This window comes from Cucurbita pepo, chromosome LG11, assembly GCF_002806865.2.
Source record: "Cucurbita pepo subsp. pepo cultivar mu-cu-16 chromosome LG11, ASM280686v2, whole genome shotgun sequence".
NCBI lineage: Eukaryota > Viridiplantae > Streptophyta > Magnoliopsida > Cucurbitales > Cucurbitaceae > Cucurbita > Cucurbita pepo.
In genome coordinates this window covers 2,963,292-2,987,697 of record NC_036648.1, presented here as the reverse complement: position 1 = coordinate 2,987,697, position 24,406 = coordinate 2,963,292, and the positions used below count along the sequence as shown (strand labels likewise).

At 36.1% G+C, this 24,406-nt stretch overlaps 4 protein-coding genes across 15 annotated transcripts; all 4 read right to left on the bottom strand.

Annotated features, from left to right (window-relative positions):
* Positions 1 to 335: 335 nt before the first annotated feature.
* LOC111805705 (protein cereblon-like) lies at positions 336 to 6,102 on the bottom strand. 2 transcript variants are annotated; one of them, XM_023690892.1, is made up of 11 exons: positions 5,767 to 6,102; positions 4,905 to 4,984; positions 4,730 to 4,807; positions 3,935 to 4,047; positions 3,776 to 3,841; positions 3,485 to 3,586; positions 2,849 to 3,404; positions 2,417 to 2,622; positions 2,104 to 2,267; positions 1,238 to 1,387; positions 336 to 528 (listed from the first exon to the last, which is right to left on the bottom strand). In XM_023690892.1, the coding sequence occupies exons 1-10, from the start codon at positions 5,892 to 5,894 to the stop codon at positions 1,252 to 1,254; spliced, it is 1,629 nt and encodes a 542-aa protein (XP_023546660.1). In that variant the 5' UTR covers positions 5,895 to 6,102; the 3' UTR covers positions 336 to 528; positions 1,238 to 1,251. The 2 variants fall into 2 exon arrangements, with proteins under 2 accessions (XP_023546660.1, XP_023546658.1); XM_023690890.1 differs by having other exon boundaries at positions 336 to 1,387.
* A 1,292-nt stretch (positions 6,103 to 7,394) lies between these two features.
* Positions 7,395 to 13,531, bottom strand: LOC111805703 (nuclear poly(A) polymerase 4-like). 5 transcript variants are annotated; one of them, XM_023690887.1, is made up of 14 exons: positions 12,985 to 13,531; positions 12,789 to 12,866; positions 12,489 to 12,596; positions 12,193 to 12,255; positions 11,920 to 12,078; positions 10,935 to 11,048; positions 10,790 to 10,852; positions 10,350 to 10,679; positions 10,097 to 10,261; positions 9,072 to 10,010; positions 8,881 to 8,976; positions 8,525 to 8,557; positions 8,286 to 8,379; positions 7,395 to 8,141 (listed from the first exon to the last, which is right to left on the bottom strand). In XM_023690887.1, exons 1-12 carry the CDS (start codon positions 13,114 to 13,116, stop codon positions 8,546 to 8,548), a joined length of 2,259 nt encoding a protein of 752 aa, XP_023546655.1. In that variant the 5' UTR covers positions 13,117 to 13,531; the 3' UTR covers positions 7,395 to 8,141; positions 8,286 to 8,379; positions 8,525 to 8,545. The 5 variants fall into 5 exon arrangements, with proteins under 5 accessions (XP_023546655.1, XP_023546657.1, XP_023546653.1 ...); XM_023690885.1 differs by lacking the exon at positions 8,525 to 8,557 and having other exon boundaries at positions 7,594 to 8,141; XM_023690888.1 differs by lacking the exon at positions 7,395 to 8,141 and having other exon boundaries at positions 8,317 to 8,379; positions 8,494 to 8,557.
* Positions 13,532 to 14,277: 746 nt separating this feature from the next.
* On the bottom strand, positions 14,278 to 20,194 carry LOC111805706. 7 transcript variants are annotated; one of them, XM_023690898.1, is made up of 4 exons: positions 19,036 to 20,194; positions 18,527 to 18,587; positions 17,844 to 18,117; positions 14,278 to 14,570 (listed from the first exon to the last, which is right to left on the bottom strand). In XM_023690898.1, exons 3-4 carry the CDS (start codon positions 18,113 to 18,115, stop codon positions 14,360 to 14,362), a joined length of 483 nt encoding a protein of 160 aa, XP_023546666.1. In that variant the 5' UTR covers positions 18,116 to 18,117; positions 18,527 to 18,587; positions 19,036 to 20,194; the 3' UTR covers positions 14,278 to 14,359. The 7 variants fall into 7 exon arrangements, with proteins under 7 accessions (XP_023546666.1, XP_023546665.1, XP_023546667.1 ...); XM_023690897.1 differs by having other exon boundaries at positions 18,527 to 19,154; positions 19,814 to 20,194; XM_023690899.1 differs by having other exon boundaries at positions 19,814 to 20,194.
* Positions 20,195 to 20,281: 87 nt separating this feature from the next.
* LOC111805707 (early nodulin-93-like) lies at positions 20,282 to 22,784 on the bottom strand. Its single transcript, XM_023690900.1, has 4 exons — positions 22,556 to 22,784; positions 22,094 to 22,155; positions 20,892 to 20,967; positions 20,282 to 20,649 (listed from the first exon to the last, which is right to left on the bottom strand). Exons 1-4 carry the CDS (start codon positions 22,665 to 22,667, stop codon positions 20,549 to 20,551), a joined length of 351 nt encoding a protein of 116 aa, XP_023546668.1. The 5' UTR covers positions 22,668 to 22,784; the 3' UTR covers positions 20,282 to 20,548.
* Positions 22,785 to 24,406: the final 1,622 nt, after the last annotated feature.

Genomic DNA, 24,406 nt, shown 5'->3' with positions numbered 1-24,406 from the left:
TTGAAGTATTCACCATAAAGTTCTAATTGCACAGCTCAAAAAAAAAAAAAAAAAAAAAAAAAAAAAAAAAAAAAAAAAAAAAAAAAAAAAAANAGAAGAAAAAGCAAAACCTAAAGTTTGCTATTTGTTTAAAAAATATCTATATATTTTTCAAAAGTACTAGGAGTAGAAATCCATTAGAATATTGGACAAAAAATAAAACTTAATACAGTATGTCGATGACATGGAACAAAAATTAAGACACAAACTCCGTTACGCTTAAACAAGTCATCGCCACACCCATTCCAAGTCTCAATTTCCATCCAAAATTCTAAATATATATATATATATATATATTTTGCAATTTGGCCTACATACCATCACCAGTTTTCTCCCATTCCTCATCTGATGGAAAACTTCAAAAAATTCTTACCATCCCTTCTTCTGATTGGAAAATTGTAATGTCTAGAGCGAAGGAGGTTCTTCCAACTGAACTATTGCTATTGAAGACCAATACTTCAAACAACGCATACAACCATCGCTACCCATCTGCAAGTAATCAGTCTCAGTGTACTCCAATAGTCATTTGAACCAATTAAGATCAATTTTTTTGTCTTCAGTGACAGAGTTGAATGAGTTGAGGATATTGAGTGCTTAACCAAATCAATTATAAAGTGGATGTGGATTTGGACATCATCCCAAAAGCAAAAGCAAAAGGATTAAATTGTATGGCTTTCTAACATATGGTCTTTGAACCAAAAAAGACTACCCATAGATAAAGAATTTATTGAAGTAAAGAAGTTAATTAAAACACTAAATTGAGAACTTAGAGATTTCTAAACACGGTTGATTTTTCAAAGACCTATCAAACATAATCTTATTAAACACTTCTTAAAATTTAAGAATTTATTAGACAGAACTCCAAAAAGCCTAAAATGCCATTTAACCGACTAATGATGATTATAATTGCACTCGTATGTTCAAAACACAAGAAAACACTAAAATATGGTCGACCCAGCAATTTCTCCTCCTATCTTGAATAGATATAGTTACAACAAACAGTTAATTATCTACAACAAACAGTTAATTACATGTCGCATATGAATATATAGTCTATCTAGATTTGAGGCAGGGCAGTTGCTCTAACGTGAACTCTTAGAAGCTGTTGCAACAGAAGCACTCATCTAAAGAAGGAAAGCATTCAAATACAAACACGAATATTCTCTATACACTTGCAAGAAGTTTAGAAAAAGCTAACCGAAGTTGACCATATTAGAGTGTGGGATCGGCTAACTGGGAACTTCGTATTCCCCAAAATGATCTGGGTTTCAGATTCCTATTTGTGGCAGTAAAAAGCCATCCTAATTGAGTTTCACAAGCGGCACAGATTGAGATTGTCCATGCGTACCTAACAGAACGAAAGTCAAGAGTCTGACATTCACGCTTGCATGAGGAAAGATTTAAAAAGGAAACATAAAACAATACAGAAATTTTCTGAATATCCATGAATATATATAAAAAAAAATCTTGTTTTCTCATAACTAGTCAATATTTGCATTGGTTTCTAATTCTCAACTACATGTAAGGATTTCCACAAGAAACGCTGTCTTGATCCCACGTTTAGATCTCTAATATCATGCTCAATCTGCCTATTCATAATTATCTAGCAATAGCAATAACCTATTTGAGGTCAAAGGTTCCAGCTCCCAAACGATTTCTAAGGTCCAAGTCCAATTCTTGTCCTCCGGAGGAAAATTCAAGTGGGAACTAATCCTCGAGTGAACTTCATGCCCAAGTTTAATGTAGTGTTAGAAACAAAATCAACACAATACAATAACCTTTTGTAGATATTTTTCTTTTTAAATATTTAATTTTCTTTACATAAGATTCTAGTCTATTTATTAGTTCATTTATTAGTTCATATTCTTTGCTTAATATAGCTAGTTTCCTTTTATGTATTTTTCTGTATATTATATCTTCACGAGTTTTAGTGCATACATTGAATTTTTCTCCCGAAAACTCCACTTTTTTTGTAACCAAACCATGAACAACTTCTATTTAAGAAAGAGAGAAAAAGGACACTCATACGTTCAATGAAAAAGAAAAGCCAGATCAATCTCATACCCAGGGAACCAACTGTATTCTGTCTCAGCTCGTCCTCTAAGTGCCAAGCCATTTGCTCTGTAAAGAGTCATTATTTCATGCACATAACCATGAGGGTTCACATAAGCACCGAGAGGACCGTCAGTAGACATCACCAACATATCGCTGCGCTGGGCTATAACCGTCTGCATAAGAGGAAATTACATATAAAAACAATGGTCAGCTAAGTACTAAGAAGGTCACGGTGCAAGACGGAGGCATAAGATGAGGGCAGATGCAAAAAGTTGAACGGACGAGTACAAGCATGCATACATTCTCAGAAACTATTGACTACCTTGCAGCTTTTACATTGGATGATATCAATAGACTTCAGTAACTCAATTTCCCGACGCAATCTATATGAAATGCCATCAATCTCCAAGAGTTCCTGTCTAGTAGATTCAGAAACAGGAATCTTACTAGCAATATAGAACGCTAAGATGTCTGGATTCTTCACAAAACCATCCATGTTTGGCACCCCCACTATCTGCTTCCACATAGCTGGAAATAGTGATGATAAAGAAAGGAATCAAAAAACAGAACCAACCATTCTTGATATATTGCAGAAAAAGAATACTGTCCTGAGATATAGAAAAAACCAAGAAAAAGAAAAGACAAAAAGGCCAAGAGTTTTTTTTTTTTTTTTTTTGGGGGGGGGGGGGGTATGTATTTTTCTTTTTCAAAAAGTTANAAAGGTTGGGAGTGAAGAGAGCAATTCAGGTATAACCTGCTGCTTTTTCAGCAAGACAATATGAATCATACATCGAGTAAACCCAATACGGCCAAAACGCTTTCGAAACCCCATGCATCAGAGTAAAACTTGAGTTTCTTCGACATCTTTTGAGTTCTTTCCTCTCACTAGATTCCCAAGCTGATGTAGAACTCTTTCCTATATCAGGGACAGATTTTCCATTTTCCTTCTCATGGGCAGAATGCACTGATCCTACAGAATCAGAGTCATTTAGATGTGACATCGCACGTTGGTGTTTTGCCTCTGACCCAGTTATCACCTCATCACTACAAGACTCTCTGGAATCAATTGCTGCTTGGTGGATTTTCCTCTCTCTCAATGAAAGCTCACGTTCAAAGCTTTCTTCTGAAATAGAGGCCGAATTATCCTCCTCATCCCCGGACGTAAATGATCTAGAGCAAGAAGTATATGAAGCCAATGCACATGAGAGACTGTGGTGCTGAACAGTACTCCTTGGAGTCAATTCTCCAAAAGCATCCCGTGGAGTCCTTAATGGCAAATCTTCCTGGATAATTTGAACTTCTCCACATGGCTAGAAGAAAGATTGCAATCTTATTAAACAAGGAAGAAGTAAATAATACAAATAATTCAAGAACAACAACTTGCTCTAACCACTCCTTCAACATCAATCCAACGGCGTCTAAGACGAAATCGTTGCTTCCCTCTAGCCAGAACATTAAGAGAACCATCCTCCAACCTCCGAAACTGCCGAATCTGAAATATAGAGGGTTGGTAGGTATATGGATGCATGTCATCAGAAATATGGAAGCCTTTACATTAAAATTTAGATAGAAGCTAAACAACCCCAAATCTTGGCTACAGGCCAAATTACAGAAAATAATTGCTTTTGGAATAATGCCTGAAAAGAAGAAAACCATGCAAGTCAAAATTGAGCAATAATACCTCTGCAGTTGTCCCAATATTCGCAAAATGTAGTCTCTCATTATCAGAATCCAAGGAGACGTGAACCTGAAATAAATATTGAATCTTGCTTGAGCTACCAATAAAGGATTTCAAGGAATCTTTAAAACTGTATGCCAATGCCTAAATTTGGGCACGTACCACACCTATGGTATTAGGGGTGTTAAACTGAGTTAATACTCTCTCAATGGCAGCAATAAAGTTTGATTGTATCACCCTGAGAGGTAGAGTAGCTTCTGGGAACAACACAACACCTGAGACATATGTGAATTGCACATGACATACTAATAAAAGAGACAAGATAGGAAAAGGTATCCCCACGAAGGTTATATATGCCAGTTGACCAGTCTAATCATGAAAAAATTAACTTGTCCGCTCAAAGTTTGGAAAAAGCAAGGGCTCCTCAATTGAACTATTCTTCATTCTGTCAACAATTATGTCTAAACACTTGAGATAAGCATGCGGGACCTGCAGATAATCTTAACGCATCAAGCAAGAGAAAGATGATTAACAAACATATTATTTCCTCACTCCCCATGGGAGAAAGGAATGCTGCTTCAGACATTAACTAGGCATGCTGAACTATAAAATTTGAACATTTATGGTCACAGCATGAATCTATTTAATTAGCTCTCTCCAAGAAAAAGGACACCTATTTGTTCCAAGAAATTGTTCAACTTTTCCATCATACTCTAATGGAATGGTTGTATTTCGCTAATCCATGGAAGATAACAATTCTTTTTTTTTACAAGAACATTAAAATAACGATTGAACTTTAACAAAGTTGTGTAATTTGTAGAGTTTGATTCTTTAGATTACAATGATATTTGTTTTAAACCATTTTTAAAAGATAAAGATACAATTGCATATTTCAAAAAATTTAAGAGGGGGAAGTTTGTTACTATCCTAATCAGGGATGCATAAACAGATGAATACCTTCAAGATAAAATACAGGGAGGTTCAGGATGGCACCACCATCCAAGAAAGCCATCCTGTGATGAGAATCCTCAACCTCTGTTACATGCAACCACAGGAGATCTTAGTAGAACTGTATCCCAAATGGAATTAACATGAATACTCAAAATATTAATCAGAAAATAGAAACTCATACCACCAAGATACGTATGCAAAGATGTCAAGGAGGAATTGAAAGTAAATTCAGCAAAGGCCTCAGTACCACCATCCCCATTACTGCTTCGATACAGCCGGAAAAAAAAGGATGATGTCAGTGCCTTTGATGGGAACTAAAGTAGCCCACCCACTCAAAATAATAATAAATCAACAATAGTAAGAACGACAACAGCAGCAAGGACGTAAGAAAGAACGCACGAATTGCTGACATCAAATAAATTATATTGAACGCAAATAAAGCAATTCAATTCATTAATAACATCACCCTTTAATGATACGGATGACTAAATCTAGCAAACGACTAAAATAATCTTGTAATTTCAGTTGGAGAAAAACTGATGGGAGGCATGAAATCTAATAATTATGCCAGTCCGTCAATAGGAGCCCTTAACTAGATATCCGTTCTTAACTTAATGAAAGAAAATAGTCGAATCGATACTTGCATGCTCAAGTTTCCTGGTGTCTTCATAAGGAGAATGAAACGAAACATATATGATCAACATCGATTTCAACTTTTTCAAGATGTTTCGGCAATCGGCAGTGACAGGAGAAAGTAACAAAAGGTGCGCCATTGGAGAATTGGAGAAATTTTTGGAGTGAACTAAAAGGTGCGCCATGTAGTGCACCGACGCTAGCATTTTGACTTGAAACATAATCTAATCTTCAAAAAAATTTCCCAAAGCAGAAACCATTCTTCAAATTCAAATTCAGAGATTAAAGAACTATGTCTATAAGTAATTCGGATTTTTTCCAATCCAGAGCACCGCGCAAAAACCTTATGAGCGACAATCAAATGTGAAAAAGCGAGCGGCCACACATAAATGGGAGAATGTAAACATTACATAGCATCGCGATCATCGTCGGAGTGGGGGAGGGAGTCAACTTCCTGAACTTGCAACTCCTCATTATCAAGCTGAAGAATCTGCTCAATCTGATGCCTCTCTCTCTCCAACAGCCTTCGGTCCTCCATTGCTTAGGGCTCCTGTATACGCGAAACTGAGAATTTCATCGATCTACCGGAGTAGCTGAGTCGCACCGCCACCGAGCTCAGATCACCGACACATAATATAGTTTCTTCAATGGAACAAATCACAGAAAAATTCCTCCGTCGAAAGTGTGCCCGTGTTTTCCCGCATCAGCAAATGGCGCCAACTGCAGTAGTGATGCGTTTCTCCCCCTCAACTGTAAGCAAAATGAAGATATATAAAAAAGTTCGAATTTATATATAAATAATTTAATTATTTTTTAAAAGAATTCAAATTTATGAATGATTTATTAATCACTAAATTAATAATATCTTTTTCTATTAATATTTAAATAGATGCAATTAGCTTTCAAAAGATTAGAATCTCAAATTTTAAACGTATTTTATTTTTATTTTAAATAACGGAAGAATTTATAAATCATAAAAATGATTATTTGGTCTTTAATAAGACTCTCAACTCAATACAAAAATATACGGTTTTTATACATCATAAATCATATAAATCGATCACTTCCAGTTTTCATTTGTATAAGCCTTTCTATCGAGCTATTTCTCGCTTCGGGGAAAATAAAAATGCTACTATTTTGAATATTTTGATCTTTCTGTTTGAAGCCAAACTATACCAAACAAGTTTATCTTCACGAGAGCTTCCACTTGGTCTCAATTGTGGTGCATGTCTCGCTTTTGGCCACTAACCACTCGCTTGTCAATCTCTCTAGCTTCGTGTTTCAAGTTTGTTTACCCTAATTGTCTCCTTTGCTCCACTAGGAGCTTGACCCCTTCTTCGATCTTATCTAAAGCTTTGCTTCTCGAGTTCTTACAGCTCCAACCGCTAGCTATAATAGCTTACACCTCGGGTGGTGCGGCTGAGTCAAAGTGGGCTCAGTAGTTGACCTATGTTTCCGGACGCACGCATAAAGGCATAATTGGTTCCACAAAACTCACTGCACTGACCATAGTAAACTCCTTATGCATAGGCGTCGACAATTGACTATTTCTTTTGTAGATCGAGTTCTTTCTCTTTGACAAGTAAAGTTTATTAAAGATGATGGACTCGCCCACCCACCCCGAGAACCTAAGCTTCTAGAGTATGACCAAACAAAACTCGAAAATTCCATCCGAGTATAGCACTAACTTATGGGAGCTAAAGTCAACGAGAAAGATTGGTGTCTATAGCTTTGGGGTTGTACTCATGCCATTGATGTTGATGTTGTTCCACTCCTAGGCGCTCCTTCCTCTATAACATCAACAAGATCCTTGCTGTTTCTGGAAAAACCAGGGTGAGCAGACAAATTGTAGCTGTTTGTACGATCCAGCAGAGGTAGGGGATCAATCACATTGCTGCAAACCCAACTGTGGGAAAAATAATTGGGATTGTTCTATTTTAATGAAGGAAATACTTCTTGCAGTACTCAAACTAAAACTCAAGCTTCTCTTTGATAGCGGTCATAGGATAAGGATCTGATCGAGTTGAAGGCCATTAGGTATTGAACTTAAACGCAATTCGTATCATATAAACAGAGAGTTTCGAGAAGAACACTACACCGCAAATGTTAATCGACTGACCCGACACTCTCTTGAGATGCCTAACTAAAAGTACAAGCAACCCTCCCCCTTCTCTCTCCCTTCCCCCTCCCCTCCCCAGCCCACCCCAGCCCCCAAAGAACAGAGGAAAAAAAAAACAGAGATGAAATGGAAGAAAACATGGAAACTTTCTTCGCACAATGTTCAATTGAAACTCAATATGGTTAAACTGCAAGACTGAAGGTCTCTCTCAATAAGTGTAGATTAGATTCTCTCCTTAGAAACGACCTCACGAGCAGTTCCTCCTTTTCACAAAGAAGCTGCCGTCTTCTAAACATGGGAAGAAGCTGTGACAGTAGTTCCAGTAACAGGCATCTAACATGAAATGCACCACAATCTTCAAAGCATAACTCACAAGCGCACTTATTTAAGGTCCAACAGTGCTTGCTTCTCCGGATTCCCATGTTCAAGGACAACAAACAGCATATTGGAGCTGAATTGTATGCCACGCCACCAAGCCACGCGACCCCTCCCCATGTCCGCAGGTTCATGCATGATGAACACCATCTACATCAATATCAAAGCCAGTTATTGAGGTGATACTTACCAAATATGGCTAGCTCCCGCTCTCCCAACCCATCTGCCATCCAGAAATTCCCCTCCACATGTCATGTCTTTGAGGTTCAGATTCAGTCTGTTCAAAGGATGCTAAACAGCCAAACAAGCAACATAAAGAGAAGATGATCAAAATAAACATAATAATCAGGCAACTTTAAGTACTAATCCTTTTGCCAGATTCAGAAAAACAATCTTTTTTCTAATTGAAATTGCATCGAGGCTAAATACACATGCCTTCTTGCCAGATCCTCCCGTCTCTTTTTCACCAGAATTTTGCTTAGAGTCTTATTTAGCTCCATTCTGGGACTGCCTGATCGCTGAACTTCGGCTATAAAATGAAGTTTAAAAAAGAAAAAGACTAATTAGGCAAAGATTTTCATGAGGGAAAAAAGGTAATGCGGGAAAAACTTGAGAGCAGAAATGGGTTCTTTAGCACAGTTACTGAAAATATAACACGTATAGTGGCGCAGGACCTGCCACCACATGTGCACCAGTCAGAAGATTGCCTGTGCGAAAATTTGGAATTACAAAATGATAATTAAAATGCAACAGGAAAATAGACCAACAATTATGGGTCGGAAAGAGAGAAAAGGAGAGAAGGCATGGAGAAGAGATATGGAATGAAACGAGTGCTTTTTGGCAAAAAGAATAAAAACTTAAGGTATCAAACCATAAATACGTTTATATCTTCTATCCTTCTGATTGATATCAATTAAAATCTCAGCCTCCTCTCATCTTAGATTCCTTGGTGGAAGCAAAGTCATCAGTTATAATGTGTTGTGTACTTGTATATAAAATGTAAGTAATTTAAGCAATTAGAGATTCAAACCTCCAACTCTTTAGATTGACCATTTTGAAACACTCTTCCAGTCACAACGGAACCATTTTCCAACGCCAACTCTGGATCCGTCCTGCTATCATTGCCCTGCAAATACCCGACTCACTATCTCCAGAATGCCACTTCTCTTACTGCCATTGGCTATGATTTGTAATCCAATGTAGTCAAACTCAGTCACTCACCTTGCAACTAAGGTTATGTGCATTGCAATTTGGTTGAAAGTCAACTTGGGTACTATCTTCCCCGGTCGTTTGACCAAATGTATTTGCTGACTCAGAGTCAATCCTCACAACATCCTTTGTCCAATGGAGGAAATTCCTGATGGCTACTGTCTGTGCACTTCCACCACTCATATTAGATGCGAATCCCTCAATTTTTTCCTGGTTCATCTCAATTTGTAAAGCTTCCTCGGGTTTTGAAAGACCGCCTTTATATAGATCAGACACCTCCTTCCTTGAGGAAGATCCTTCCATTACTTTAGCTAGCTCTGCCTGATCCATCGTAGGACCAGTCTCCTTGGTCAAAGTTGGAATATCCATGCCATTTCCATCAGTATCCATTCTGCTATCAGGCTGTTCAAAAGATGGCCAAACCTCAGAGTAACAATCTGCATTTGCAGATTTCAAACTCGGAAATTTCCCATCTGATCCACCACCATTAGTTTCAAGCATGGGAGATTCTTCTGCTGGTTGACTGGCAAAGGCTTGTTTCTTTTCCATCTCTGTTTCTTCATGGTCACTTTTCCTTTTTTTCCCTTTCTCAGTGATCCCAGACTGATCTTGGAGCATGTCAGCACAAACTGGGTCTGCTTGCTGCCCTTCATGCTTGACTGGCTTTGCCCGTTTGTGTCCATCAGGAAAAACAAAGGTGGGCAGTTGCTTCCTCCGCACATGAGAAACATGGATATCCATCCCTGGCTTCCAAAAAGCATACATGTTTATCTCTTGCCTGAACTCATCAACTGTTCCTCGTATGTCAAACTGCTGGCCTCCTTGGCCTCTTAATCCCTCTTTTCTCTGCAAGCCCATGAAAAAAGCACAGTGAGAACATGGCTTGGACGTGTCAGAATACTCAATAGGATAGGGATGGCACTGCAGCATCCCCCTGGTGTCTCTCTCTATCTGCAGGAAGGAAAAGTAGAATATATTAGGCTCTTGAAAGACCCTCCAACTTCAGATAGATAATAAGGAAAGAATAATAGATTTACCTTCAAGGTAAGCTGTCTAAAGCGAGATTCTACCCATCCTTTCCAAGCTAGCAAATCATCAGCATCTGCTGCAATTATGTCCACCTGTAGATAGTTTTTGTATATCTCGAAAAATAAATATGGCTCAAATAAAGCACTCCACTGGGCTTTGCTCATGTCGATCTCCTGTAAGGCACTCGGAGATGTAAGAGAAATACTATTAAGAGCAGGTTAAAATTTAGAAGATTTTGAATCCAAATAAAAATAACCTCACCTCACAGATATTATTACCACAGCGGAACTGTTCCATCATAACACGGAGAGTACTAGTTGAGACATTATAGCTAGAGTTCATGCAAGGGTAAGCAGGAGTTATTATTGGCATAAGATGAAATCGATCACGCGGATTTTTACGAGGATCCCAAACAGGAAATCCAAGTTCATTCTCTTCTATTGAACATAGCATTACAGGATTTGGCCAACGCCACTGGGTGTACACTCTGAAGAAACGAGAAACTAGCATGCTTGGAATTGCATTGGGGTAAAGCTGGCATACCTGAGCAACCAAAAGTGCCCAATTTACACCTCCAAGGAACCCAGTGACCTATACATGAAAAAAAAATAAAAAAAAATAAAAAAAAACAAAAGTGAAATCTGAATTATGAAAAATATAAGTGAAGCTAAGAGGAAAAACTCCATGATCTTACAACTTACATTGGAGTATACACCCCGTCTTTTGGCCCAAAACTTTAAACATCTGAGTGTCGTGCGAAAGTGCTGCAATTGGCAATTATAGGTTACAGAGAAAATCACGAAATAGATTTATGGAAAAATAACTCAGGTTTAAAATGTGTTTCACCTCAACGTTTGGAACAAGTCTTAGAATTTGATCTGCAACTCGGCATCCATTAAGACTTCGAACAGTTTGTTCATCAACATTGCACAGCACAGATCCATGAGAGATGTTCAGCTCCTGATGATTAAGTAAATTGCAGAAAGTTTATGGGAAATAGCAACAGTTCAAAAGATCAGGGGAAAAGAGGATTGAAACAGTAGTAGTAAAACAATTAGCAAGTGATGCCACCCAATCACAGTTAAATCTACAGCAGATAAGGTTATGCAAAAATGTATCACCTGTTCAGTGTTAACACACACACACACACACACACAGTGAACAATTAGTGCACCTACACAGACTCAAGGTAACAAAACGAACTTATCAGATAATTAAAATAAAAAATGTTCGGAATGGTGTGAGGGAGAAAAAAGCAATTCCTGTTGTATATAATAGTCCTCTTTCAGGAGAGAAATTTCTCTATCCAGCCGCTAGCCATGTAAAAGATAAAATAAAATAAAACAAGAAGATAGAAGAAAGAAATCCCTGAAATTCAATCAAAACCACATTTGTCGGGAAAGGGGGGAACAAATTATACAGCTTCAGCCACAGGATATGCAAACAAGAAAAGATGGTGACTGCACTGGAGGGTACATGAAAGCTGGTAGAAACGGTTCAAATGATAAATAAAACTACAAAAATAATCCATATAAGTAATCACAATTGGCATTCATGTCCATTCACATTACAATGTTTGGCATTTAGACTTTTATCAGACAGGTAGTTCTGCATGAATTAGGAAAAAATTCGCCATAAAGCTGAATATAGAAGTAGAGAGAGAAGTAACATATAACATACAATAGTTCGAAATCTCATATGATCAACTACAATAAATAATGTAACAAAAAGAAATATGGTTACAGTTTTGTGAAAACATAAAATAAAGTAACAACAATCTGAAAACATAAAATAAATATAATAAAACTTCAAAGAAAGTGCTAGAACTTACTTCAGGAACAACCCGTACGGAAATGCTCGCATACAGAAGATCAATTGATATCCCCATAAATTTGAATCTCATTACTGGAACATGAGCATCGGGAACCGGTTGAAGATCGGTAACCTCTTCCATTTCAGCCAAAATATTATGCAAGATGATGAAGAAGTCCTCCATTAGAAAAAAAAAAAAAAACAAATTGTCAGATCAAGAATAAGCTGAAATTTAAGCCCATATGAGAAGGCAAAAAATGTTGTTGAAGTATCAGCAATTTATACTACTCACTTCTCTATTCACGTAAGACGGTCCAACACACAATGTGTCTATGTCACTTCCTGGTCCATGTACCTGTCATATGGTTAATTTTAAGTCACATCTTTGTATGCTTGGAAGTCATATATTTGAATACAATGCACAGGCCAATAAGGCAAAAATACAGGAAGAACACAACTTTCCAAGAAATAAAGGATCATTGCTCTAAGCAATCATCCAACCAGTCCGTGACTCCAACAAAAATTACGAAGAGTTGCATAAAGTAATAAGCTTTTTTCCCCAAAAACTAAATCAAATATTATGCTTACCCCAAGACGATAAGACCCAAAAGTAAAAATTACAGCATTTGCATCCTCCACCATCTGCTCTGTATATCCTCTTAGGAGAGTTAATTGCTTGACCCAATTTTTAACAATCTAGAATGAAAGAAAATGGCTAAGGACAAGAAGTGTATGTGATAAAAGGAAGTCAAACGCTTGAATACATTAAACAATAATTAATCAACTAAAATCTCGCTTTCGTCACCGATTAGAACACTGTTTTGTTCGAGATGGCTACTGAGAACAATCCCCAAAGTAAAAGACTATTGAAGTGAAGAAGGTCTGCACCTGGTCAATGCGGCCCAAAACCTCTTCTCTTTTCGCAGCTTCTTCTTTACTTTCGTAAAGCCCCGAGTCAATCAAGAACTACCAATATGTAGAACATAATCAAAATTGAAATTCTTTTCGTTTACTGCAATTTCACACGGCACAAAAAAACAACCAAATTAATTGAGATTTAACCAATAAATAAAAGTAACAACACCTTCTCCAGTTCGATATTGCGCTGAATATCAGCATCCGTCGGTCCAGCAAGAGAAATCGGTTTCGTAACACCATAAATACTCGCCGGCTGAGGTGCCGGGTGAAAAGCAGTTGAACTGTCTGAACCCACCATTTCTCAAACAGCGAAAAAGACAGCTAACGCAAACACGACGAATCACGCAACCCTGAATCTGACCGAGAATTGACAACACAATCTGAACAAATCTAGAAGAAAAAAAGAACAAAAACTCAAGCAAACTCAGGAAAGCCTCTCTGATGTACCAGGTACCTAAATTTGAAGATGAAATGGAATGATTGGGATCAAGATTTTATACGAAAGGCTGAATTAGAAAGCAAAGAGAAGCAAACGAAAGAGTGTGCAAAGAAAGACAAGGTTGAAGAAGTATGAACAGATAACAGATCGAACCCTTGATTCGTACCGGCGATAGGTTGACGGTTCGTAAACCGGTCAAACTCAGGGCTGCATAGAGAGAGAAAGAGAGAGAGAGAGAGATGGCGGAGAGAGGGCGTCGAAGCAGGGAAGAGGGTTTAGTCAAGGCAGTGCTTGGCCCCATAAATTTTATTATTTTCATTTTGCTAAATTTATATTCCTTTTTTATTTTCACTAAATATATATTCCAATTTTTTTAGTTATAATAGAAAAGATAATAATGAACAAAATTTATAAAGAAAAAATGAATTTGAAACGTAAAAAAATAAAAAATATAGATAACACAGACTCTCCACAATGATATGATATTGTCTACTTTGAACATTGTGGGCTTTTCCTACAAGGCTTCATAACAATGAAGATAGTATTTTTTTTGTTTATAAACTCATGATCATTCTCTAAATTAGCGGATGTGGGACTTTCATCATCCAACACATATGATATTTTAATATCATCTATGACGCTCAAATAAAAGAGATACATAATGTACTGAGACTATATATTTAAATGGACGGTTACACCTTTGTTAATTAAAAATACAACTTTTACTGTAATTTGTAAATTAATTTTTGAGATTAAATTTAAAAAAGATTAATATTTTAGAAGCTCTAGAAGATTATTAACCAAAATTGGAATGTATATGTATATATGGCTGTTTCCAGCTTGGCTTTCCACCTACCAAATTCCAATATGGCTGCCAAACTAATTTTAAATTTATTATTTTTTATATATTTAAATTTATAATGCAGTTTCCATTTTTTAATAAAATAAAATCCAGCAAATCATTATTTTTTTAAAACAATCATAAGTTTTTTTTTTTTTTTTTTTTTTTTTTTTAAAAAAAAAAAAACAAAAAAACATTTCATCATTTTCCCGTATCAAGTAAGAACCGCCCGTTAAAATTGACACTAGTTCGAGCTTCCCTTTACTCGGGGCGAAGTGAAATGTCCATCTTAGACGCTAAGGTTGCAAGAGAGGCTCTTCCATGCTTCTTTAATATGGTAGCCTTGGGAGTAATTCGAGAGTATTTCTTTCTATAATCATTATCTCCCTTTGCTAAGTCTTCTACGCATTTCACGTCGGATAAGGATGAGAAGGTTCGTGATTTCCCTTCATAAAATTTTGACAACCCTTTTCTGCATAAGAGGTGAATTCAAGATGCCAAAAGCTTTAGAATTTGAAACAGAGCTCTACATTTTAGTTCAAAGAACATGAACTCACTTGATAGAAAGCAGCTGTTGTTCCTCACAAACTTCTCTTTGAGATAACAAAGACGACGACGACGAAGACGAAGATGAAAATGACGATAATGCATCGTCGTCACAGAGGCTTGACGACGACGACGATGACAACGATCCAATTGAACTAGTTGAATCTTCCGAACACGATACGTCGCTAAAGTGAAGAAGATGAGGGATAAAACATTTCTCATCCTTTCTATTAAAAAGACTTGTAGCAAAATCTGCATCAACTGTCAACTTCCTGAACTCCATNTCTCTGATGTACCAGGTACCTAAATTTGAAGATGAAATGGAATGATTGGGATCAAGATTTTATACGAAAGGCTGAATTAGAAAGCAAAGAGAAGCAAACGAAAGAGTGTGCAAAGAAAGACAAGGTTGAAGAAGTATGAACAGATAACAGATCGAACCCTTGATTCGTACCGGCGATAGGTTGACGGTTCGTAAACCGGTCAAACTCAGGGCTGCATAGAGAGAGAAAGAGAGAGAGAGAGAGATGGCGGAGAGAGGGCGTCGAAGCAGGGAAGAGGGTTTAGTCAAGGCAGTGCTTGGCCCCATAAATTTTATTATTTTCATTTTGCTAAATTTATATTCCTTTTTTATTTTCACTAAATATATATTCCAATTTTTTTAGTTATAATAGAAAAGATAATAATGAACAAAATTTATAAAGAAAAAATGAATTTGAAACGTAAAAAAATAAAAAATATAGATAACACAGACTCTCCACAATGATATGATATTGTCTACTTTGAACATTGTGGGCTTTTCCTACAANATGACTTTCCACAAAGAGAAGAATTGAAATGGATGAGTTCTTGATCTTTCAATCCTCTCTTGAGCTATAAACTTGATTACTCAAGAGAGACCATGTAAAGGAAAGTATTTATAGATGAAGAAGAACATAGGGCATAGGGCATAGGGCAAGTAGGTAGCAGGGGAGAAAGAATAAATCAAATCAAATGCACAATAATTTGTCTCACTTTTTCTTTTTGAGAGGATAAAAAGGACCAAACTTTTGTAGTCTATCCTATATCCTTTTTGAGTCATTCCACATTATCATACAAGTTATATGATTTATAATACAGATTAAATGTGTATATACAAAGACATTTCTACATTATATAATAACTAAGAAAGTATAGTCAATAAATTACCATACTAATTCCACATAATAAAACAAAAACATACCTTGTTCCTCAGCTGAGCATCTCTTGGAGTAGACAATTGTTCCCAAGGATAAGTTTGGAGCCTACAATGCATTTAGATAATAAAGTAAGTACACACAACAACAACAACAACAAAAATGCCATCAGTTGTCCTTTTGAGAATCTGTCGTCCAAGAGATAAAAACTTGGAAGTTTTAGTTAAAGCAGAGGCTGAATTGGTAGTTGTGATCATTGAGATTAAGTAACTTCCAAAGTACTTATCTAGTGAGTTTGGCTAAGGGCTTATAAAATTCCCCTCATGGCAGTTGGTTGGTGCCAAGCCACTTACTATCTTACATGGGTCATGGAAATGGATGCCTTTTTTGTTCCAAAGAGAATATACTAAAGTGAAGATGCTTGTTGGGATCATCCAATATGGAATCAAAAGGGGCTTTGTTTTTTTGTGTGCAAGTTTTTCAGGCAATATCATTCAATTCTTCTTCTCAGTTCAGATTTCAAGCAAGGTTGCAGATTTTATGGCTATGTCCATACTTTTGCATTATCATGAATAGGAACTCCCACAAAGAATCATGCCAAATTGCTATGTGTCAGTGGTGAACAATGTGGCCACGATTTCGGTTCGTAAAATCCACATTCTGATTGATTCCGAGCTGTGTTAAAAATTGAAAGAATTAATGGCTAAACAATGAAACAAAATCAGATTAGTATAGATTCAACTTTCTCTCAATCCATTATAAAAATGTGGCAGATTCATAAATAAATAAAAAGAACAGAAATGTTAACATAACATGTCTGGAATACTTAGATGAGTAAACAAACAAAGATAAGGTTTTCATTTTTATCCTCAAGCATATCAGTTAGCAGAAAGTTTCCTTCTAAGTTGGCTAGCCTGAATCCTTTCTAAGGATTTGACAGTGTGGTTTGGTTGGAGAAGATGAAGCCTTAAGCTAACTTCTCTAACTTTCAGTTTTAGTACACAAAAACATATCGATAAGTCTGAAGAGGTTAGATCAAATTTTCAATTCACCTACTTCAAAATACTGTCTGCTATCCTATCTCTCCCAGTTGCTCGTTAAGATTCCCCAATTATCGTCTTACTAAGCCTACTCAAAGACGGTAGCCGAAAGTACTCTTTGGGATGATTGTTACACCATAAGACAAATGAATCAACTTTATTTCACATTCGGATTCCCACTCTTCAAAACCAAACGCAATAGAATTGAACTTTTACTTGATGGAAATATAAATGTATAATGTGGATTTGAAGAGACTAATATAGAGAGCAAAGATAGGTGTAATTTTCACATACCTAATATTATGAACCAAGGAGTGAAGTTGACCACAGTTGGAANATGATATTGTCTACTTTGAACATTGTGGGCTTTTCCTACAAGGCTTCATAACAATGAAGATAGTATTTTTTTTGTTTATAAACTCATGATCATTCTCTAAATTAGCGGATGTGGGACTTTCATCATCCAACACATATGATATTTTAATATCATCTATGACGCTCAAATAAAAGAGATACATAATGTACTGAGACTATATATTTAAATGGACGGTTACACCTTTGTTAATTAAAAATACAACTTTTACTGTAATTTGTAAATTAATTTTTGAGATTAAATTTAAAAAAGATTAATATTTTAGAAGCTCTAGAAGATTATTAACCAAAATTGGAATGTATATGTATATATGGCTGTTTCCAGCTTGGCTTTCCACCTACCAAATTCCAATATGGCTGCCAAACTAATTTTAAATTTATTATTTTTTATATATTTAAATTTATAATGCAGTTTCCATTTTTTAATAAAATAAAATCCAGCAAATCATTATTTTTTTAAAACAATCATAAGTTTTTTTTTTTTTTTTTTTTTTTTTTTTTTTTTTTTTTTTTTTTTTTTTTTTTTTTTTTTTTTTTTTTTTTTTTTTTTTNCCAAAAGCTTTAGAATTTGAAACAGAGCTCTACATTTTAGTTCAAAGAACATGAACTCACTTGATAGAAAGCAGCTGTTGTTCCTCACAAACTTCTCTTTGAGATAACAAAGACGACGACGACGAAGACGAAGATGAAAATGACGATAATGCATCGTCGTCACAGAGGCTTGACGACGACGACGATGACAACGATCCAATTGAACTAGTTGAATCTTCCGAACACGATACGTCGCTAAAGTGAAGAAGATGAGGGATAAAACATTTCTCATCCTTTCTATTAAAAAGACTTGTAGCAAAATCTGCATCAACTGTCAACTTCCTGAACTCCATGACTTTCCACAAAGAGAAGAATTGAAATGGATGAGTTCTTGATCTTTCAATCCTCTCTTGAGCTATAAACTTGATTACTCAAGAGAGACCATGTAAAGGAAAGTATTTATAGATGAAGAAGAACATAGGGCATAGGGCATAGGGCAAGTAGGTAGCAGGGGAGAAAGAATAAATCAAATCAAATGCACAATAATTTGTCTCACTTTTTCTTTTTGAGAGGATAAAAAGGACCAAACTTTTGTAGTCTATCCTATATCCTTTTTGAGTCATTCCACATTATCATACAAGTTATATGATTTATAATACAGATTAAATGTGTATATACAAAGACATTTCTACATTATATAATAACTAAGAAAGTATAGTCAATAAATTACCATACTAATTCCACATAATAAAACAAAAACATACCTTGTTCCTCAGCTGAGCATCTCTTGGAGTAGACAATTGTTCCCAAGGATAAGTTTGGAGCCTACAATGCATTTAGATAATAAAGTAAGTACACACAACAACAACAACAACAAAAATGCCATCAGTTGTCCTTTTGAGAATCTGTCGTCCAAGAGATAAAAACTTGGAAGTTTTAGTTAAAGCAGAGGCTGAATTGGTAGTTGTGATCATTGAGATTAAGTAACTTCCAAAGTACTTATCTAGTGAGTTTGGCTAAGGGCTTATAAAATTCCCCTCATGGCAGTTGGTTGGTGCCAAGCCACTTACTATCTTACATGGGTCATGGAAATGGATGCCTTTTTTGTTCCAAAGAGAATATACTAAAGTGAAGATGCTTGTTGGGATCATCCAATATGGAATCAAAAGGGGCTTTGTTTTTTTGTGTGCAAGTTTTTCAGGCAATATCATTCAATTCTTCTTCTCAGTTCAGATTTCAAGCAAGGTTGCAGATTTTATGGCTATGTCCATACTTTTGCATTATCATGAATAGGAACTCCCACAAAGAATCATGCCAAATTGCTATGTGTCAGTGGTGAACAATGTGGCCACGATTTCGGTTCGTAAAATCCACATTCTGATTGATTCCGAGCTGTGTTAAAAATTGAAAGAATTAATGGCTAAACAATGAAACAAAATCAGATTAGTATAGATTCAACTTTCTCTCAATCCATTATAAAAATGTGGCAGATTCATAAATAAATAAAAAGAACAGAAATGTTAACATAACATGTCTGGAATACTTAGATGAGTAAACAAACAAAGATAAGGTTTTCATTTTTATCCTCAAGCATATCAGTTAGCAGAAAGTTTCCTTCTAAGTTGGCTAGCCTGAATCCTTTCTAAGGATTTGACAGTGTGGTTTGGTTGGAGAAGATGAAGCCTTAAGCTAACTTCTCTAACTTTCAGTTTTAGTACACAAAAACATATCGATAAGTCTGAAGAGGTTAGATCAAATTTTCAATTCACCTACTTCAAAATACTGTCTGCTATCCTATCTCTCCCAGTTGCTCGTTAAGATTCCCCAATTATCGTCTTACTAAGCCTACTCAAAGACGGTAGCCGAAAGTACTCTTTGGGATGATTGTTACACCATAAGACAAATGAATCAACTTTATTTCACATTCGGATTCCCACTCTTCAAAACCAAACGCAATAGAATTGAACTTTTACTTGATGGAAATATAAATGTATAATGTGGATTTGAAGAGACTAATATAGAGAGCAAAGATAGGTGTAATTTTCACATACCTAATATTATGAACCAAGGAGTGAAGTTGACCACAGTTGGAATACTCATGGGAAAGCTGGATAACATTGTCTACTATCTGAAGTATCTTGTAGAATCCAGCCAGTCCATTGCACCTCTCTTTACATGAATCCAAACTAGAAGGCTCAGATTCATGTCAAGAACCAAATGCAATCCTTTGAAGCTGGCATAAAACCCTTCTAAAGAAAATAAACTAGGATATACTGAATGTAAATCAAATCCATAGCAGGGTGATAATGTACCTTAAATCTAAAGATTAAATTTTAATCCAAAAGATATCATGCTATCAGCAATCATTGGCGAAGAACTTCATTGACACTAGTATTTCAGGTTTTTAATCCAGAAACTTCATGCAACCAAAAGAAGATAAACAATCTCCAGGAAGCTTGAGAATAGTATTTCACATGAGGTAAACAAAATTCAAGAAGAATGAACGGAAACAGAGTAAATGGCCACATAAACACTACTTGCATTCCAAAATCAGAAACAGCAGAAAATATAAGCGCCCATAATGGTAGCCGGCACTAGAAGGAGATATTTTATTTTATTGTTTGTTTTACATCTAGTCCACTGAATCCAAAGAGAGTTGGTATTGGAAATTGGGAAGAAAACAAGTGAAGGACTAGATCTTAAACTGTCATTAGGCATTTTGGAGCCATTTTCCGTTATATAACATCCGAACAGACTGCTCCAACACAACGCACACAAAAGTACATTCATGATCCTTGGCGCCTCAAGGCATGCTCTAACTGAGAGTTTCTTCTTGCACATTCTAAGATGGTTTTATCAGCAGTGATGAAGTACGCAGCAATAGACGCTGTTCACAAATTAAAAGTAAAACGTTAATTCCTACAATAAGTAATACCAAGTTAATTCGACCCGTTTCTAAAGATGCTTCCATAATAGTTTTTAGCATTTTCTTTTACTTTCGTAGGGGGCAGAAAAATGGAATGGGCTCATACTTACTAGGAGTTCACAGATTTAACTCTTTAGGCTTTTCTGTGTTTGAAATAGATGATGACAATTGGTTAATAACAAGTTTGTACATAAGCACTATACCTGCAGAAATGATGAGTGCCTGAGCAGTATAATTAAGGTTTGCTTTGGCCCAAGGAACTACTCGAACAGCAACCAACTGAGGATGGAGGAGAAGAAGTATATTAAACTAAAAACATAAATTCACACACACAAAGACACACACACATCCCAAATGCTGTGAGAATAAGACTCAATTTAGCTAAGACTTGCTCAGGAAATGCCCCACACAGTACTTCAAATGGTTGTAAGTATGGGGTCTTTGTTGCAGTTGGTATCAGACTAGTTGAAGCTTGTTAACCCAGACCAGTATTTAATTTTTTATATCGGTGGAATTCCACCTTTCAACAAACCTCATCGAAGAAGTTGTGTTTCCTTTAATATAGTTTTTTATAGCTATTCCTCTATAATGCCCGAAAATGAAGACGAGATTTCTCTTATCAAAATTCAGTCTAAATCTTCACTTCCTAATAGATTTCTCTTAAACACTTACGACCTCATCAACCACACAAAGGTGATTTTCCAAAATTTTCTCCCTACTTAAATTCTGCAATTTCCTAGGCATTACCACTACCGCAAAATAGCACAAGGGACTAATAAGGTGGTATTGATACTCTGCATTTTATGTAGCAAATGGTTTGCCTGTTCAAATAAACAAGGGGGGAAAGCTGTTATTACAAAAGAATCAAGCCCCAATAAACTCTAAATTTGATTTCCAAAGAAGATATCCTTAAAGAAATAAAACCAAATAATTTTCTTCAACCCACCAGCACCGAAATAATAGTGTTTTTCTTACTATATCTACCATATGGAGATCAACAATCATATTCTACTTCTGTCTGTCTTTTCTTTCACAAACATGATGAAAGAATCAGATAGTCTACTCTTAAATCCTTTCAACTTTTTGTCTGGTAACCATTAACATGTTCGATTATCTGCACTGGCAGTTTAGACTGACCGATTCGGGAGAAGACGAAATATATGTATCTATAGAACAAGTGCAGGCAAGTAATTACATGGAATGGGCCAAAATAGAGTGCCTATACTACGAAGACATAACTCAAACCAACACAATGTAATTGGAAGAAAGCTTTAAGCTATTGATGAGCTTTATGCCTTTTGTTAATGTGCAACCTACTAATATGGTCAAATTTATGCTGTTTTAAACTACAAATACCGACATCAAAACAGATTAAACCCAAAGCTTATTATGTCAGAACGAATACCGTAGGCACTGCACTGGCCACACATGCAATAGAAGCATTCTTGAAACCAGCACGAACACCTTCTGAAAAGTATACAAAGGCTAGCTGATGTTATGAACAAGATATGATGCGATTAATAATCAAATAAAACTTGTAAATAAGCAAAATCTAAAAGCATTGACTTAAAAAGAAAACAAAACATTGATCGCACTTGCATCTCCAGCTCCAAAAAAAGAAAGAAGTGAGAGAAAACAATTCTCATCATAATGAAACAAAACATGGAGGCAGATATTTTCACATTTTCCCTACAAATTATCCAGTGACAATTAGTACAGCAGCTAAAGAAGATCAAATCCATTGCGTTAACATCGAGATTCCATTGTTTTTAATAAGAATCCTAAATTTCAACCAACTCCACAAAGCTTAAAGGACGTGAAAATCAAAGAAACGAAGGATCAAGGAATCGAGAGCGCAGTAACAGACCTTGAGTACAACGCTTCGCGTTCGATATTTTCCGTTCTTCAGCCGGCGATGGAATTACAAGAGCATTCCTTCTTTCCACCCATAGATCTCTCAAATCCGATGGAATTCCCATTATCGTCGTCGGAAACCGAATCGAAAAATTCAGCGCAGTTGAATAGATCGATTCTGTTCAAAGAACATGGTTAATTTATTTGCTCCCTTTTCATTTTTTTAATTGGAAGACATCCAATCAAATTTGGTTTCGTCTCCTAATCATCGGCGCCGCCTGTTTTTTTTTTTTTTTTTCTTTTTCTTTTTAAGGTCAAATTAAGTAATGTATAAACCTTTACGCCGTCTCATTTCATATATATATATATATATATATATAGGTCTTAAATTTTCATTATATTGTAAAAGAATAATTAATAAAATATAAAAGAAAATAACAATAAAATGTCGTTTAATACAATCATAAAGCTAATAATAAATAGGTTTAAAATATTTTTGCTCCTCAACTTTTATAAAAATAATAATTTAGTTTTTCAATTTTAATAAATAACAATTTGTATGTTCAGTAGATTATCTAAGAACGAAACGTTGGGGTTGAAATTTTTTTAGTTTGTTTAGAGGTGTGCACTGTGGTTACAAAATCGCCCGTGGAAGCCCCCTTGATTCTCTAGCCCTCCTTGCTTGCAGAGCTATATAACATAAAAAGAAAAGAAAAAAGAATTTTTAGATTCTAGCTACACGAACAGCATATCCTGTCTCTTATGACAATTCGCTTTTCAAGGCTTACGGAGAGGTTCGTCGACCATCCAAAGTTGAATAAGTGCTCCTATAGAACAATCCTCTTTAGCATACATCAACTTTGCCCCTTCATTAGGTTTTCAAAAGGGATCTCGTCCCATTTTCAGAAGGAGTGAAACCAGCTCATCACGAACGCAAAGTGGTGAATAAGGAACCTTAGAAAAAAAAAGTGAAATTGCTGTAACTCTGTTGGTCGGCGGGACGTAATCACTAACTAGCGTTCTTCTGTTCTAGGTCTTACTACTGCAAATGTGACCCGAAATCACAAATTAATCAAAAGAGCCTCTAACATAAACTATCAAAGATTAGTGATTTGTATATAATTTTTTCTTCCTGATAACTTTAATTTTAATTGTGAAACATTCATTATATTTTAAAATTTAATTTCCAACCTTAGTAAAAATCTAATTAGATTATATTGTACGACGTGTCGTTCCACCAAGATTGAAGGCCATGCAACGTCGACACGTACGAATTCAAAAATCTCAAATGTCATCTCCTCCGCATGAAATTTCTATTATTTATACGTTATCCACAAAAAGACGAGCGAAATCGTATTGTCAACTCCATCAAAATCACAGCGGCGAAGCCTTCGCGATCATCATGTCCAGTCAATCAAGACCGGCGACCAGTCGGACTCTCTACGACTCCCCTCCCTCCTCTCGCCACATCGTCAAGTTCTTGACGGCGGCAACCATCGGTACCATCTTCCTCGTCTCTTCTGGATTGACTATAACAGGAACAGTTCTAATCCTCATACTGTCCACTCCGATTCTCGTCTTGTTTAGTCCGATTTTGGTACCCGCCGCAACTGTTCTGGTCCTCGCGGCTGCCGGATTCTTCTTCTCAGCAACTTGTACGGTGGCAGCGATAGCGGCACTGACGTGGATGTACAGGTACGTGACGGTGAAGAGGCCGCTGGAGGCAAAATTACAGAAACGGGGAGGGAGATGAAGGAAGGAAAGGCTGAAGGTACAAAAAATGGCGTTTGTTGGAGATTTAGGGTTAGGGTTTTGAAATCGAGTGGTATAGTGTTTGTGTATCGTCTGCTTTAGTTAAGCTTCT

Excerpts from the sequence above, each read along its gene's own strand:
- LOC111805706 (XM_023690898.1), bottom strand. The coding sequence starts at position 18,115 with ATGGAGTTCAGGAAGTTGACAGTTGATGCAGATTTTGCTACAAGTCTT. Across the intron at positions 14,571-17,843 it reads CAACAGCTGCTTTCTATCAA|AAAAGGGTTGTCAAAATTTT; the intron begins GTGAGTTCATGT and ends CCTCTTATGCAG.
- LOC111805707 (XM_023690900.1), bottom strand. The coding sequence starts at position 22,667 with ATGGGAATTCCATCGGATTTGAGAGATCTATGGGTGGAAAGAAGGAAT. Across the intron at positions 22,156-22,555 it reads CGCGAAGCGTTGTACTCAAG|AAGGTGTTCGTGCTGGTTTC; the intron begins GTCTGTTACTGC and ends TATACTTTTCAG. Across the intron at positions 20,650-20,891 it reads GGCACTCATCATTTCTGCAG|CGTCTATTGCTGCGTACTTC; the intron begins GTATAGTGCTTA and ends ATTTGTGAACAG.
- LOC111805705 (XM_023690890.1), bottom strand. The coding sequence starts at position 5,894 with ATGGAGGACCGAAGGCTGTTGGAGAGAGAGAGGCATCAGATTGAGCAG. Across the intron at positions 4,048-4,729 it reads CCCTGTATTTTATCTTGAAG|GTGTTGTGTTGTTCCCAGAA; the intron begins GTATTCATCTGT and ends CATATGTCTCAG. Across the intron at positions 3,405-3,484 it reads GGATTGATGTTGAAGGAGTG|CCATGTGGAGAAGTTCAAAT; the intron begins GTTAGAGCAAGT and ends TCTTTCTTCTAG.
- LOC111805703 (XM_023690885.1), bottom strand. The coding sequence starts at position 13,116 with ATGGTGGGTTCAGACAGTTCAACTGCTTTTCACCCGGCACCTCAGCCG. Across the intron at positions 12,867-12,984 it reads GCAATATCGAACTGGAGAAG|TTCTTGATTGACTCGGGGCT; the intron begins GTGTTGTTACTT and ends ACATATTGGTAG. Across the intron at positions 8,977-9,071 it reads CACATAACCTTAGTTGCAAG|GGCAATGATAGCAGGACGGA; the intron begins GTGAGTGACTGA and ends GGGTATTTGCAG.